This window comes from Heloderma suspectum, chromosome 15 (assembly GCF_057233095.1).
Source record: "Heloderma suspectum isolate Gila_16-S chromosome 15, 16-S_ref, whole genome shotgun sequence".
NCBI lineage: Eukaryota > Metazoa > Chordata > Lepidosauria > Squamata > Helodermatidae > Heloderma > Heloderma suspectum.
The window spans coordinates 14,356,820-14,373,917 of NC_139472.1; the positions used below are offsets into that span (position 1 = coordinate 14,356,820).

Genomic DNA, 17,098 nt, shown 5'->3' on the forward strand with positions numbered 1-17,098 from the left:
AAAAATTCATACAGTGGATAGTTAAACTATGGAATTTTCTGTCACAAGATTTGGTGATGGCTGCCAACTCAGACAGCTTAAAAAGGGAATTAGATAAATTCATGGAGGAGAAGGCTATCAATGGCTTCTAGTCAAGATGACTATATATTACTGCCAGTATCAGGGCAGTATGTTTCTGTATGCCAGTTGCTCAGGGATACGAGCAGGAGAATGCTATGGCATTCATGTCCTGCTTATGGGCTTCCCAAAGGCATCTTGTTGGCCACTGTGGGAACAAGATACTGGACTAGGTAGGTCTTTGGTCTGAGCCAGCCAGGGTCTTCTTTCGATCGTGAGAAGCAGTGGCTTGCCTAACCCAGCAAGTCTGTGGCAGAGCAGAAGTCCCAACTGGGGAGGGCCGGCTCATTCCTCCATCTCTCTCAGCTGCAACATGACAGCTACTACATCCTCTGCCTCCCGCACCCCCCAAGCCAACCAGAACTGTGAGATGAGGTGTCCCGTCAATGTACCTTATTGGACATAGCTTCCAGTTGGTCTCCCCGCTCTCTCAGCTCCTTCTGTAGTAACTCCCGCTCCGCGTGAGCTTTCCGGAGCTGGGATGCCTCGAAAGACAGCTGTCTTTGCAGGGATGAAATAGTGCCTAGAGAAGCAGCAGGAGACCTGTTAACATGTCCATCACAGACCCCTAGACAGCACCATTTTCTTCCTTCCCAACCCTTTCTCCACTAGCATGAGCGCTCTGAATTACTGGGCAGGGGGTGGGGGGCACTCGTTTCTGTAGCTAGCCACAGCCATACCTTCCTCCACGATACTTCACTGAATCCCCCCCCCCGCCCTCTCCTGGTTTTCTGTCCCCCCCACATCTGACACTCAGTCCCCCCCATCCCCCACATCTGACACTCAGTCCTCCATGACTACTAAGTATGCTGAGCCCCCACTTTTTCATTTTGTTTTCCTCAAGACTTTTTAAAAAATATTTTTTGTACATCTGCAAACCTTGAGGCTTCCACGAGTGGCCTCTTGTTTCTCAGCGGCCCCCTTCTGACACCTTTTTTTGTTGGCAGTAGCCCCCTAAATTTTCTATTAGACGGAGTGAGTCTGGTTCCCCAAGAACTCGAGGGTTATATCCACTTTCCATATCACCATCTCAGCTTTCCTGTGGTAAGGGGACTGGAAACAAATCCCTATGAGGAGAGACTGAAAGAACTGGGCATGTTTAGCCTTGAGAAGAGAAGACTGAGGGGAGATATGGTAGCGCTCTTCAAGTACTTGAAAGGCTGTCACAGAGAGGAAGGGCAGGATCTCTTCTCGATAATCCGAGGGCAGGACACAGAATCATGCGCTCAAGTTACAGGAAGCCAGATTCTGGCTGAACATCCGGAAAACGTCCTGACTGTTAGAGCAAGACAACAATGGAACCCATGACCTAGGGAGGTAGTGGGCTCTCCCACACTGGAGGCATTCAAGACGAAGCTGGACAGCCACCTGTCAGGGATGCTCTGACTTGGATTCTTGCACTGAACAGGGGGTTGGACTCGATGGTCTTATAGGCCCCTTGCAACTCTACTATTCTATGATTCTATGATACCTGTGGCAACATCATAATCATTTTTCACTTTCTCGAGTTCATCATACAGCTCATCGTTCATCCTCTGGAACTCGAGAAACTTGCGCACAATCAATGCCTCCTCTGATTCTTCCAGTCCTTCAGGTTCCACTTCTCCTTCATAAACCTCTTTCGATTCACTTTCGAGGGCTACCTCTTCCTCACTCTCCAGTCTTCCTTTCTGTTGTATTTCCATATACTGTGGAGACAAGGCGAGAAGGAAAGAGTCATCGTTCAGTTCTGGAGAAAGAGAGAAGCCTGGACCAAAAATGACAACAATTTTTAAAGGTAAAAGTTATGACCACATATCTTCCTTCCTGGGTATCCAGATTCTAATGAGATGACCCCTCTCTTCTTTGGGCTCTAATCCTGTAAGGCAGCACAGAATGTAGCCTGGCGACTCACAAGGGCCAACCAGACAGAAGTGTAGACTCAGAAAGCAGATGCAGTAGAAAGAGGAAGATCTGGAGAACAGAAGGCTGCTGGTCCCTTGTAGGTGGTTCAGGTGGACATGCCCGGGGCTGGCCAAATGGTCCCCAAGGCAAGGAGTGTCTTTGCACCTCCCTCTGTTGGACCTTAATATGTATTGCATTTATAGCCCATTTCATGACACTGAAGCACAATTTATCTGCACCATGTAGAATCTGTAAATATATGTTTATTCATGCCATCTGAACTGCTTCTGTATGTTTTAGCTGTTGAGTGGACTGTTGAACAGATAGTCCATGACTGGCATCCCTGGTGAGTGCCTGTCCCCTAAATCCTTGCCCCTTTGACAAGTGCCAACTTAGGTCATTCCTAGGTGTACAAAGGGAAGATTGATATAAATGGAAGCCATCTCCCATTGAGTAAAACTAAGAAAGGGCTTTATATCTAGGCCACCTCTCAACTCTTCTCTCTGGACCCTGTAAAGCCATTCCTGGAAAAGAGGAAACAAGCATGAAGAAGAAGGAGCCTGAACGTTCATGAACACAAGTGGGACGTGCAAAAAAATAACACACTGTGGAGTGCTCCTGTTCAGGGATCCATCCAGCCATGCCCTCTTCCAGGATATTCCATTCCATTTGCCTCACCACTAGGACTGGCTCGAAACGACAAGGACCATTTCTCTTTCATTCCACTCAGACTTGAAATAGGTTGTTTTGTTTCTAAAGTTCTTAATAGCCTTGTTATGTTAAGGAGGGTGGGAGAAAAAGGAAGAGAGATCATAGAATCATAGAACAGTAGGGTTGGAAGGGGCCTACAAGGCCACTGAGTCCACCCCCCTGCTCAATGCAGGAATCCAAGTCAGAGCATCCCTGGCAGATGGCTGTCCAGCCTCGTCTTGAATGCCTCCAGTGTGAGAGAGCCCTGGGTAGTTGGTTCCATTGTTGTCTCGCTCTGATCGTCAGGAAGTTTTTCCTGAGGTTCAGCTGGAATCTGGTTTCCTGTCACTTGAGCCCATGATTCTGTGTCCTGCACTCTGGGATGATTGAGAAGAGATCCTGGCCTTCCTCTCTGTGACAACCTTTCAAGTACCTGAAGAGCGCTACCCCATCTCCTATTAATAATGTAAGAGGCATAGTGAGGTGTCCCTGATGGACACATATCTTATTTTCCCAGATGATCATTGCAAGGCAGATGATTTGTGATCATGGCCAAATTGGCTGCTAGCTTAGGAGGCTTTAAAAGGAGATTAGACAGACAATTCATGGAGGAAGTGTCTATCAATGGTTACAGGGATATTACCTAGCGATGACATCTAAATGGAAACTTCATTTTCAGAGGTAGCACTTCTGAAAATAACTGATAACAGCATCAATCGTGGCTGACTTGTGACAGTTTGGGCAATAGCGAGAAGAGAAATTGAGAACAGAGAATGATTGCCACCTAGGGGTTCTTTGCATGGGCAGTGCTGGGTGAGAATTTTAGGAGGAGGAATCAGCATTAGCTGTGAGGTGTTGGCTGACACACAGGCTTTGGTAATAGTAAGCAGAAAGCACTCTGCGCATGCTCAGAGAGATGTTGTGCCTGAATGGAGTCTTGATTTTTATCACAAAAAAGGATAAGAAGGCAGAAGCCCCACTTACACCCCAGTAAATGTGATGATTCTGAATCACTGCCAGCCACTTGCGTTAAATTTGGGTGTAGGTCTTCACTGACTGATGTTTCATTTGGCTATTTAATGAACCTTTTAGCTGGAAGCAAAGTCCATCTCTGGTTGCAACAATGCTCTTACATCATTTTTAAGATGTTAGTACTTTCAATGATGATAACCTGGACCTGGCATAAGGCCATTACCAAGTCACATTAGAAACTATTTCTGGATAATAACAAAACCTCTTTTGGCACATTAAAGGCTAACGAATGTATAATGGCATAAGCCTTCCTATGGCATTTATTATGTCATAAAAATTGTTATGGCATACGCATCTGTTAAAATAGTACACAAAAGCTTATGCCAGAATAAATCCATTAGGCTTTGTTGTTTTCGCTCACTCACTTGCTATTCAAGACGTCATGCAGTGTTCTGAGGTTTTTTTGCTGGGTGGAAACAGAAACAGACAGGAATTTAACCAACGAAATAAAAGTGGGTGTGATTACTTCTCTGCAACATTTCTGCTCAAATTATAACCTACATTTAATGAATTCCTTGTAGAATCATTTTTTCACGCCAGTCCTATTCCTTCTTCCCCATGCCTTCAGTCAGTCAGCATTGCAGCCACTGAGGATGCACAGTCCTCATTGCGCTGTACCCCCCCCCCCCCCCCGGCTTTCTTCTAAAGATGCTTTATACTTCTGCAAACCTTCAGGTTTCCTCCCCAAGCCTGCTGATGCCATGCACCATCTTGTGCATGGATGGTGCTTTTTGGCCAAAGGCCTGTCACTCTGATAATGAATTCACTAGCCTATTAGTATATAGCAGTGGTGGATAACACGTGGCCAGTAGGCCACGTGCAGCCCCCACAGCCCCCTGGTGCGGCCCCTGCTGCCCCCCACCGGCTAAACCATCCTCTTGTTTTCAAGCCCTATTTGGCCATTTCAGCCTTCCACAGATCACAGATTGTTTTTTGCCTCTGCCAAATTCAGTGGCACAGTAGCAGGAGTGTGGCCCACAGAGTGGGGCAAAAGGGCCCCCCGGAACCCCCATAGTTGCTCACCCCTAGTGTACAGGACTCACCCAGCCAGTCTGGGCTCACCTCCTTTTCCAGCTGCTCCAGTTCCTCCTGATCCTTCAACAGAATTTCATTCAGTAGCATCATCTTGGAGTCCAGGATTTTATCCGACTGGGTTAGCTCTGATTTCAAATGCTCCATTTCCTGCCGGAAGTCTTCTGAGATATTTGCTCCCGCATAGGCTGGCAGTGAGGCGACTCGCTTGTGCAGCATCACGCTGCTAGCTTCTGTCAGACTCTTCTAAAAGGAAGGATTCTGGAGTGAGGGCGCTGAAGCTGAAAACAGAGGATTCTGACATTCCTTATCTTTGGCAAATGCTGCTAGAACTCGGGAGATATCACAGAAGACCTGCTGGAAATACCAGGCTTGCAGGACATGACACAACTGCAGGAAATTGCCTTATACAAGGGCAGATTGTTTATCTAGCCCAGTTTTTTCTACTGTGACTGGCAGTGGCTCGCCCGGGTTTCTGGCAGAGTTTCTTCCCATCACCTAGAACCTGCTCCTTTAACTGGAATTTTCTGCATGCAAAGCAGGTGCTCTACCATTGAGCTATGGTTCCTCCTCTGTCTAAACTAGGACCCAACAAGATGTGTCCATCCCAAGGTTTTTGAGGCTTGCCCAAGAACATGGCTGGAAACCCTCCCTTCCCTGCTCAGACCTTCCCAGCAACTTTTCTTCTCTTTTCTCTCCTGTCTCCAGTCTCCATCAAACGCTCACAATTCAGCAGCTATGCCACAGACATGGCCTGGAAGGGAGCTTGGTGTGGGAACGGGGGACAACCCCCATCATGGATATTCCACACTCTAAATGTTCAACTTTCATAATTTAAAAAGTCTCTAGCAGCTCAAAAAAGCCTGAAGGGAAAATATGAGTAGCATTCTACCTAGTTGCTCGCTATGTAAACCACCCTTCAGCATCCCAGTCAATAAGAAAAGGCACTGCATAAAGAACTAAGGTCTTTAGGCATCTTTAGGCAGAAAAAAAGGCCTACAATTTCTAGCATTCCCCAGGCAGTCATGCTGGGAGTTGTAGGCTTTTTTTCTGTCTAAACCTGCATAGGTTGGAGCCCTAGGCAGGTTAGACTACCTGTATTTTGACGCTTTTGCATTAACTTAGGAAGCCCTCCAGTGCAGCACACCGCAAAGGCTATATAATACTGGTGGTGCCATCAGGGCAGCACTTTGGGACACAGGTTCAGGGTCCTACTCTGCAGAATGATCAGGAGTCCCCCAAATGCAACAGGGCTGGCTTACCACATTTTGAATTAGTGAAATAATACATATTACCATTTAAAGAGGCCTCCACTATAAGACCATTAAATCCAGAGTCTGAAGTTACCTACCTCCACCATTGCATAATACCAGCACTTGCCTTGCAATCAACACAAGGCAGAAAGAAAAGGACACTCTGTCCGATTCTTTCTTCCTAAGAGGCCAGTGTCTACTCTATATTTGGGACAGTGCTGGATCTTCTGGTAGAGATGTAACACCAAACAACCACTGGTCCAGGGCTCAGCCTCAGGTGTTTGGGGTACATCCAGCAGTAAACCACGAAGGAAACCCAAGCATGCATCACCATGAGGGATGTCAGAGGAATCCGGACGAGAACCAAATGAGTTTGGATTGTCATGAATCCGACCCACAGATTCCGCAGCAGACCGGATTTTCCCGTTGGGCAGATTTGGTGGACTTGCAGACTGGTTTTCTAACTTTCCTGAATGCGGTGCAAATTTTGCCGTAGAAAAATACGCAAAAATAAAAAACCTCGGCCAAAAATGCACATTTGGTGGGAATTTGCGCATCTTGAGGGGAGGAGTTTGCACATTTTTGCATGCACAAATTTGTGCAGATGCAAATTTGCATAAATTCTGAAACTTTAAAAAAAATCTGATTCCATCAATGGGTGGATGGCAGAATGAAAGGCACCTGACAATCCATGAAACACAGACAGAATAGATTTTACACACTCTGTACATCCCTAGTCATCATACAGTTGCCACTATCAGGGAAAGTGCTTGGGATCTGCCCTGTAACTTTCACAAGGGGCCAGTTTCCCACAGAGGTTGCGTGTTTGAGCCCTCCCATCCTTGCTAAGATCTCAAAGCAAAAGCCTCCAGCTCACAGAAAGACACATACAATTTGATCAACCTTCTCTTCTGGAGCCTCCGTTGGGACGATGACACCCCCATGCTCAAGCAGGTCCAACTGCTTCTGCATTGCCTCCACCTCCTCCCGGAGGACCGAGATCACATCGTCCTTCCGTGCGCACTCCGCTTCGCAGGTGGCGAGGCGGGCAAGTTCTTTCCCCAACTTATGCAGAGACATGTCCTGGGAAGAGAGGAATAGGAGTCACACACTGAAACTATTAAAGCACTTCCACTCGTAGAATGTCAAGGACACCACTGGGCCTCAGGATGCTTTGACACTAGGCCTTTTCTTTGGAATTACTTTGTTCACTCAGTTCTTATGGAGCATCCTATAATATCGCAGTCCAATTGATAAAATCCAGCATTTTTAATAACTTTACATCTTTAATTGAAGTTATGCATGGTGTAGAGAAACTGAATAGGGAGAAGGTCTCTCTCATAATACTAGAGCCCGGGGTCATCTGATGGAGCTAACGGGTAGGAGATTCAGGACAGATAAAAGGAAGTACTTCTTCACACAACTATGGAATTCACTACCGCAAGATGTACTGATACCCACCAACTTGGAAGGCTTGGGTTGTTTGGCATGATGTGCGAACCTTAGTTGTTGAGGGAGAAACCATGGGTTAAAACTCTGGATTGTTTCTCCCTCAACAACCAGGAGCGCCGGGTTCGGACGCTGCTGCAAACAACTCAGGAATGGGGGCATTCCTGGCTTGTTTGCTAAAGTGGAAGTTGTGCACAGGTGGGAGGCAGTGCACTCGCTTGTGTACGTGGTCTCCACAACAACCCATGGGTTGTTGTTACATATGAAACAGGTCATTGCCTAAAGCTTTCAATTGACTAAAAAAGTGCCCATCATTAATTTGGCAGGAGATATTTTTTAGTACAAGTACTTCTGAAAAGCACAGAAGGCAAGCGCTATCTTAAAAGAGCTCTTGTAAGATGATGACCTGCCGAAATGTATGTGCACATCATCTTGAGTACTGTGTCCAGTTCCGGGTGCCCCACTTTAAGAAGGATGCAGACAAACTGAAGAGGGTTCAGAGGAGGGCGACAAAGATGATCAGGGGACTGGAAACAAAGTCCTCTGAGGAGAGACAGAAAGAACTGGGCATGTTTAGCCTTGAGGGGAGATAGGATAGCGCTCTTCAAGTATTTGAAAGGTTGTCATAGAGAGGAAGGCCAGGATCTATGGCCTTCTATGATCTAAAAACAACGGGGAAAGGCTTCTTGCTTCCAAAACACTGTTTTTTATCCATATGCAAGTTGATACAGATGTACCTGATAGTTTAATCATCTGAAACCAATGACAAATTGATTGACGTTGGTTTCATCAGGTTTCTGCCTTAAAAGGAAATAAACCCAGCCTGCTTATCTAGCCGTGTGAACCTGTACGATCCAAGGAAGCACCCAGCAAGCAATTGATCCAAAATGACTTGCCACTTGCCCCAGGCTAGCGGCTACATCTAGTGCTACTCTGTGAGCGCTACACATCCCCCTTCCTTTGTTCCCTTTCGCTCCTCACGTGCGTTGGCATTCAGATCCTTACCTTCTCGCGAAGCACGGCAACGTACCATGGGATTTTGCTTCCCAAGCAGCTTCTCGTTTTGGCGGAGGGTATGGAGCCTTCCGTGTAACTTTTCCACTTAGGCAATCTGGGCAGGCTTGGAGAGGATGCAGATGGACAATCTGTGTGTGGGCAGGGAGGGAGGGGAGAGAGAGGAGAAAAATACCATAAAGTATTACCGAAAGTTCCTAATGCTGTTGTTGGGTGGATAGATGCAAAAGAGGGCACCATGCCTGTACCTTTAAAGCAAACATAAGCTGCTGGTAGGACTTCTTAACAACTATGCAACTCTGCAGCAACTCTGTCTTCTTTTGCATCTGACCACCCTACCTATTCCTGAGTGTTTACTTGATGTAGGGCAACAGCTCGGTGGCAGAGCACAGGTTTTGCATGCAGGAGGTCTCAGGTTCAATCCCCAGCATATTGAGTAAAAGGTAATGGGAAAGGCCTCCACTTGAGACGTTAGAGAGCTGCTACTGCCAGTCAATACTGGGCAAACTGGAGCAATGGTTTGAATAATTTCACATGGACATTCCACCGACTGTGATAGGGATAACATCCCTGCCTGGATAACTCCAACCTGTGACATCTGGTGAATAGTATTAAAAAGGCGGCAGAGGTAAGCAACGCAGTGCCCATGGGCAGAAGTGCACCCTCACACACCTTTCCTGGTGCCTGCCAAGGTGCTCTATCCCTCCCACCTTTAAAAAAATAAAATAAAATAAAGTTTTGTACTGGCAGCTGGAATTGTTTCAAAGCAAAGTGAGGGGCTCTAGATCTCATCTTACCTTATTTTTATTACATTTATATCCAAGGCAGCATACATAATCCTCCTCCTTTCAATTTTATCCTCACAACAACAACCCTGTGAGGTAAGGTAGGCTGAGAGTCTGTGACTGGCCCAAAGACACCCACTGAGCTTCCATGGCTGAGTGGGGACCAGAACTCGGATCTCCTAGCTCCCAGTCCAGCACTCTAACCGCTACACCACACTGGGCCAGAAATGGGGCTCAGAGACATTTTTAGGAAATGAAGATGGCAGGTGGCTGCAGACCGATGCTTTCATCTGCAGCGTGTCCATTTTGTGGTAGTACCCAGGAGCATTTCTCAAATTGCCAAATATGCCCATGGGACCTGAAAAGGTTGCCTATCCCTGTTCTAGGGTCTTCAAGATGCCTGACGAAAGGTAAGACACCATAGATAAGAATCCAGACTTCAGAAGTTAGAGAGAAACTTGGCTCATCTAAAAAATATAAAATAAAAAGCGTAGGGTGCAATCCTATGGCCACTAGACAGCGTCTAGACGGCCATAGGATTTTTCGGTTTCTGGTTTTCAGTTTCCCAAAACCCCGACTCCCTGTCCCGTCCCCTCCCCTCTCATAGATGGCACGGTTTGTCCCCAGCTCCACGCTTGTAAGAGCAGCATAGAGCAGCTGAAAAGGGGGGCATTCCTGGCGGGGAGGGGACTGCAAAAGGGCCATTACGACGCTTCCTATGTGCTGTCTCCCACCCCCTGCAGATGGCGCCCCAGTTAGATAGCGGAAATGGGCCGTCTAGCTGCAAATGCGGGTTGGCCAGAGCATGGTGGAAAGGATCCCCTCCGTGCTCCTCCTGCCCTGCACTGGATGATCAGCCACCTCCGAGTTCGGAGGCGGCCGACTATCCCCATAGGTTTGTGCCCTTAGGGGCTGTGGCTCAGTGGCAGAGCACATGCTTTGCATGCAGAAGGTCCTGGATTTAATCCCTGCATCTCCAGATAGGGATGGGGAAAAAATCCTGTCTGAAACCCTGGAGAGCCGCTGTCCAGTCAGTGTCAACAGTCCTGGGCTAGGCGGACCAATGATCTGACTTCCTGAGTTCCTATCCAGAGAACCTTATCTTGGAAAATGAAGATGTGGGAGGTCTTAGCCCTTTCTCACAGACTTATATGACCCTCAATGTCACTAAATCACTCCAGTCAGCTTTCGGGTTACTTCAGGGGTCGCCAGTGCGGTGTTAGTTATGTCCAGGCAGGAATCAGGGGAAGTGCTGGCTTCATTCTAACCCAAGTCTTGAGTCCCTTATACTACGTGTCACGGAATGATGACAAACTCAAAGGGACTTAGCACTCAAATAACAAACAAGCATTTCTTCAGAGAGAAAATTCGTCCTGAAGACCACCTCCATAAAGGTTCCTCAATCATCATCTCCAGCAGCCATTCCAGCAGGCTGTATTGAGGGAGATGAGAGGGGGAAGCAGGCCCATTCCATCAGCCCTGCCAAAACATTTTTCTCTCCCTTTCCTCCCTATTCCTTTTCCCTTGTGTGTTGTGTCTTTATAGATTGTAAGCCTATGGGCAGGGACTGTATTCTTTTACTGATTATTTGTAAGCTATTCTGGGAACCTTTTTGGCTGAGGAACGGGATAAAAATATTCTAAATAAATAACATTAAACAAGGCTTTCGAAGATGCAATTCATCTGGACCTTGGGACTTGAACTCATTTAAGTAGCTTAGATATTCCCTGACCATCTCTCTGTCGACCTCAAGCTGCACTCCTGCCCCTTTAGCTTGTTTGTCACTCATTCCAGATCACAGATCCTTTTTTGGGAGAAGACTGAGCCAATTTAGGAGCTCAGTAGTTTCGCCTTTTCTTTGTCATTTGTCACCGTTTTGCCATCTTCGCTGAGCAGCTGGTCTACCGTTACCTTTGTCCTCCTTTGACTTTGGACATATCTGAAGAAGCCCTTTTTCTTATTCTTAGCATCCCTCACAATGCTCATTCCGAACTTTAGCCTTCACCATCTCTGCAATTCCAGGCTATATATCTGTACACGTCCTTAGTGATCTGTCCCTCCTTCTACCTCCTATGTGTGTCTTCTTTGATTTTCAGATCATTGCTAAGCTTTTTGAGTAGCCACATTGGCTTCTTCTGTTGCCTACCATTTTTTCCTCATTGGGAATGTTTCTCATTGTGCCTTTAGTATCTCGTTTTTAGGAACTCCCATCCCCCTCCAACTCATCTTCCTGTTAGGGTTTCCTGCCGCGGAATCCTACTTATAATTGCTCTGAGTTGGTTAAAATCAGCTTTCCTGAAATCCAAGGTACACGTTTGACTACACTCAGTTTTAGTTTTCCTTAGAATCAAGAACTTGAGCATTACATGGTCACTTTCCCCCGAAGTTCCTGCTACTTTTACCTCATCAACTAACTCTTCCCTATTGTCCAGAATCAAATCAAGGATAGCTGACCCTCACATTCCTTCCTCCACCCTCTGAAGGAGACAGTTGTCACCAAGGCCAGTCAGGAATTTCCTGGGGAGACCAAGCTTGGCAGAGTTAGTCCCCCAACATTGTTGTTGTTGTTCAGTCGTGTCCGACTCTTCGTGACCCCATGGACCACAGCACACCAGGCCTTCCTGTCCTGCGCTCTCTCCCAGAGCGTGCTCAAGTTCATATTCATTGCATCAGTGATGCTGTCTAGCTATCTCATCCTCTGCCGTCCCCTTCTCCTTTTGCCTTCAGTCTTTCCCAGCATCAGGGTCTTTTCCAGGGAGTTTTCTCTTCGCATTGTTGTTCAGTCATTTAGTCGTGTCCGACTCTTCGTGACCCCATGGACCATAGCACGCCAGGCCTTCCTGTCCTGCGCTCTCTCCCAGAGCGTGCTCAAGTTCATATTCATTGCATCGGTGATGCTATCTAGCCATCTCATCCTCTGCCGTCCCCTTCTCCTTTTGCCCTCAGTCTTTCCCAGCATCAGGGTCTTTTCCAGGGAGTTTTCTCTTCGCATTGTTGTTCAGTCGTTCAGTCGTGTCCGACTCTTCGTGACCCCATGGACCATAGCACGCCAGGCCTTCCTGTCCTGCGCTCTCTCCCAGAGCGTGCTCAAGTTCATATTCATTGCATCGGTGATGCTATCTAGCCATCTCATCCTCTGCCGTCCCCTTCTCCTTTTGCCTTCAATCTAATTAAAGTCTACCATTACTCCCACTATTACTATTAACAGTGTTACTCCCACTATTTTTTTTTTAACATAGGATACTTGTACAGTGCCACGTATAACAATAGAGCTGTTTAAATAAATACATAGTTTGGGGGTGCTCTTGGATCCAGAACTGTCACTTGAGGCACTGGTGAACTCAGTGGCGTGGAGCACTTTATCAGCTTAGGCTGGTATACCAACTACACCCTTACCTGGACAGAGATAGCCTAGCTACAGTTATCCATACCCATGTGGAGCTGTCCTTGAAAACGGTCCGGAAACTTCAGCTGGTCCAAAATAGGGCAGCAAGATTGTTAACAGGGACTGGCCAATGAGCTCATATTATGCCAGTACTTTTCCAGCTGCACTGGCTGCCAGTCCATTTCCAGGCCCAATTCAAAGTGTTGGTATTAACATTCAAAGCCCTTAATGGCATGGGGCCAGGTTATCTGAAGGATCACCTCCTCCAATATGTGCCTGCCTAGACCTTAAGATCATCCTCAGCGGCTGTTCTCCATGAGCCCCTGCCAAAGGAAGTGAGGCTGGTGGCTACTAGGAGGAGGGCTTTTTTTGCTGTGGCGCCCCAGCTGTGGAATGAGGTCCCTAGTGAGGTTCGCCTGGCACCTACATTGTATTCTTTCTGGCGCCAGGAGAAGACCTTTTTATTTTCCCAGGCATTTTAGCATTTTAGCTTTCTAGACTTTTAGCTTTGCTGTTTTAAATCTGTATTTTAAATCCCTGCACTGCTGCTAGGTCTTATTCTGGTTTTGGTCTGGTTGTATTGTTATACTCCGGTTTTAATGTTTTATATATTTTATATTGTCTTATTGTGTGCTCTTTGATTTTAATTTTTGTGAACCGCCCAGACACCTTCGGCTACTGTGTGGTATAGAAATGAAATAAATAAATAAATAAATAAATAATGATTTTATAACTGTGATGAGGAGGTTGGTCCAGGTATAGGAAACAGAACCACGTCATAAGAGTGGAAGGGCATTAGAGATAATCTAGCTCAACTCACTAGAATGCACAATGGCAGGAGTGGGGAAACAAAGGAGGGTTATAGCAACTAAGCCAAACTTGTAGGAGAATTTATTTAAACACAGCAACAGCTAAGTTAAGAACCTGCCTCCATTTGTGCCCACAAACCTTTGGCACAAACATCAGCCTAATGAAAAGTATGGGCAAAAACCTGTTTGCCAGACAAAGACACTTACACTTGATGTAACTCTTTGAATCCAAGACTTCCGGATTCTGAAAGACGGAGTTCCAATCATCCAGGTTCAGATTCAAATTCAGATATTCATCCAAAGAGAGCTGGGAGGACAGACTTATGGTGCTAATGTTACTGGGCAGCTCAGCAACTCTTGCAAAGTTAGTTTCTGCAGGTAAAAGAAGGAAAAAGTAGGGCAATGTACGATGGCTTCCTATGTATACCGTGCAAGGAAAATGTCAGTCGCTGAGGCACATATGATTTGATGATTCTAATGTACATCCACCATGGGGTTTCACAAGTTGCTTCATCTCTGAAAGGACTGCAAAAAGCAGAGCCCCAAGCCTTTCTCTGAGTCAGGCTTGAGAGCCTTTCTACTCCACTGGGCTGATTGAAGGGTGAGGCTGTGGGAGACATAGAATAAAAACCTGTTGGATTATGCTGAGCAAGTCATATCCTCTCAGCCTTAGTGTCCCATATTTAAAATGGGAATTGGAGCTTTTCGCATATTATGTACCATGAAGTAGTAATATTCTGGACTGTACACTTCCAAACTGCAAGTGACGATGGCAGATATTTCTGAATGCTCCCAGGTAAAAAAGAAAAAAAAAAGATCACCCTGCATATTATAAACTAGCACATCAGGTATTAACGTAACCCTCTCTTTCTCTGATTATTTGGCCTTTGCAACCGTTTGGCTCCAGACCCCCCCCCCCCAACTGTTTGGTGGTTTCTTGGCATCTGTGCAGCTTTTTCCCCATTCTAAAAGGTTGAAATGCCTTTCCTGAGGCTAGTGAGTAGCCGCAAGAGCTTTAAGCTACAGTTTCCTCATACCTTTTGTATTTCTGGCCCCAACCCCTTTGCCTTCAGTCCCACCCACCACTGGAACGCAGCCTGCAAGATCTGCTCCAAAACTGAGTTTGAAAAGAGTTTCCCTGACCCTGCTTTATAGAGTCTGGTGGACAGAGACTGGTCTTTGGGGTCAGCTGACCGAGGACTCATTGGTAGTGCAGGCTAGAGGGTGCCCTTGAAACACCAAGCTCAGTGTGCCAGTTGTGGCGTTCCCACCCTCTCCTGGTGAGAATTCCCCTTCTCTAAGGCCTTTCTCATCCCCTGAGGGACCACCTTCTCTCACACACACCTGGTTTCACTGCCACCAAGACCATCAAGGCTCAGGCCCAACTCTTCACTCAGCCCTCTATCTGCGAGGACAGACAGATTTTAGGCTGGATGTGCCTGATCTCATCTGATCTCAGAAGCTAAGCAAGGTCAGCCATGGTTAGTACTTGGATGGGAGACTGCCTGAGAATCAGGCTTCCTGCACTGAGCAGGGGGTTGGACTTGATGGTCTTGTAGGCCCCTTCCCACCCTATGATTCTATGAGAAGTCAACCTTGCACTGTTCCCTTTGTACCTTCCCCTTACGTAGCCAAGAGCAGAAGGTGTAGGTTTTGATTAAACAAATAAACTCTATTATGTACAGCAAATAAGTTGTTGAATAATAAACAGGTAACTCTTAATGGCTTTATCAATATATGTTCTCTCATTAACCATTCTCTAGATCACACTCTCAAACAATCACTTCACAAATCCCCACAGACCTTTCTCTCCCCCCCATCTCTCTCTCTCTCTCTCTGTGTTCTCAATCCTAAAATCCTAACCCTATCTCTATCTCTTTTACAAACCCTATCACATCAATTCCCCATCTCAAATCGTATCTCTGTCTCTGTCCTATCTTTGATCTAAAACATTTCACATCAAATCCCTCATTATTTCTCTCTGACTCTCTCAACAGAGAACACAATTTTATATAGTCCACATACTTCACTTCACCTTCACGCTTTCAGCTCACGATACGCAAATCCACCCTTCTTCCTGCCAATCATCTCTCACAACAAACACACTCACCATAAAATACAAAGACATAAGTGGAATACATAACCATGGACTCATAACAGGAACACATTACTATACTTAGGGCGCAATCCTATGCATGTTTAGACAGAGAAAAGGCCTACAACTCCCAGCATGCCGGGAGTTGTAGGCCTTTTCTCTGTCTAAACATGCATAGGATTGCGCCCTTACAGATTATACATATAGAGATGTGTAATGTCTTGCACTGGTCTTGCAGCTGAAACAAAACACCGGAGATGCAGGAGCCTTATTTCAAGTCATCTCTCCCTTTTATCCTCACAACAGCCATGCAAGGAAGGCTAGTGACTTGGTCAGGATTCGACAGTGTGCTTCACGGCTGAGCAGGGATTCAAACCCACATCTCCCATATAGAAATCCAGCACTCTGGCTCATTATTCCACATGAGCTACCCACGGATTGTCTCTCCTTTCTGAGCCTTACCGAGAGGAGATGTTGAAGTTGCTCTGTGGCTGTACCTGGGGCATCCAGGACGCATGAGGAAGCATTTCTGTAATTCCTCCACCTCGGGCATGTAGCCGGACACCAAGGGCCTCGCTGTTTGATCCTCAGCCTGGGTAAGGAGGGAAATTGAAAAAGCAAAATGGATGACAAAGTAGATTTTTGACCTGCAGGGATGAAGCAGAAATATTTCCCGTGAACAGAGAGGAAGTTGACTTTATACTGAATTAGACCGCTGGTCCATCTAGCTCCATATTGTCTACCCTGACTGGCAGGGGCTCCCCAAGATTTCAAACAGGAATCTCCCAGCTCCAGAGAGGACTGGGAGATTGCAACACCATGGATTTTATTGACTGACTGATTGCATTTGTATCCCGCTGAATATAGTAACATCTCTCAGTGGTTCACAATATTAAAAGACACTTAGATACAATACGAAAAATACAACATTAAGGGCACAATCCTATGCATGTTTAGACACAGAAAAGGCCTATAACTCCCAGCATTCCCCAGCCAGCCCAGGGAAAGCCTGGGTGAAGAGGTGTGTTTTTAGGAGGCATTTAAAAGATGGCGCATTTGCTGCCTCCCAAACTGCACGAGGGAGGGTTTTCCGGACCGTGGGTGCCGCTACAGAGAAGGCCCACTTTCGGGGTTCTTCATGGTGAAATTGTTTGTTTTGGAATGACCAGCAAAGCCTCCTCTGATGATCTTAAGTGTTGCCTGGGTCTATATAAGAGAAGGTGAGGTGTGTGGCTACTAGGAGGAGGGCTTTTTCTGCTGTGGCACCCCAGCTGTGGAATAAGCTCCCTAGGGAGGTTCGCCTGGCACCTACACTGTATTCTTTCCAGCACCAGGTGAAGACCTTTTTATTTTCCCAGGCATTTTAGCGTTCTAGACTTTTAGCTTTGCTCTTTTAAATCTATATTTTAAATCCCTGCATTGCTGCTAGGTTTTATTCTAGGTGTGTTGTTATACTGTGGTTTTAATGTTTTATATATTTAATATTGTTTTATTGTGTGCTCTTTGGTTTTAATTTTTGTGAACCGCCCAGAGAGCTTTGGCTATTGGGCGGT

The 17,098-nt window shown here is 46.3% G+C and overlaps 1 protein-coding gene across 10 annotated transcripts in view; it reads right to left on the reverse strand.

Moving 5' to 3' along the window:
* The window catches only part of CCDC27 (coiled-coil domain containing 27), a 29,812-nt gene that overhangs the window by 10,075 nt on the left and 2,639 nt on the right, over positions 1–17,098 (reverse strand). For 6 of the 10 annotated variants that reach the window (XR_014786018.1, XM_084821924.1, XM_084821925.1 and 3 more), the window contains 7 exons: positions 16,008–16,137; positions 13,658–13,822; positions 8,463–8,602; positions 6,900–7,091; positions 4,786–5,001; positions 1,589–1,805; positions 510–640 (listed from right to left, as the gene is read on the reverse strand). Coding sequence is in view for 9 of the 10 variants with exons in the window: in XM_084821924.1 (XP_084678050.1) it covers positions 510–640; positions 1,589–1,805; positions 4,786–5,001; positions 6,900–7,091; positions 8,463–8,602; positions 13,658–13,822; positions 16,008–16,137 (1,191 nt within the window). In the remaining variant the exon portion in view is untranslated. The remainder of the gene's footprint in view (positions 1–509; positions 641–1,588; positions 1,806–4,785; positions 5,002–6,899; positions 7,092–8,462; positions 8,603–13,657; positions 13,823–16,007; positions 16,138–17,098) is intronic. The other 4 variants (XM_084821928.1, XM_084821931.1, XM_084821933.1 and 1 more) reach the window with 2 other exon arrangements.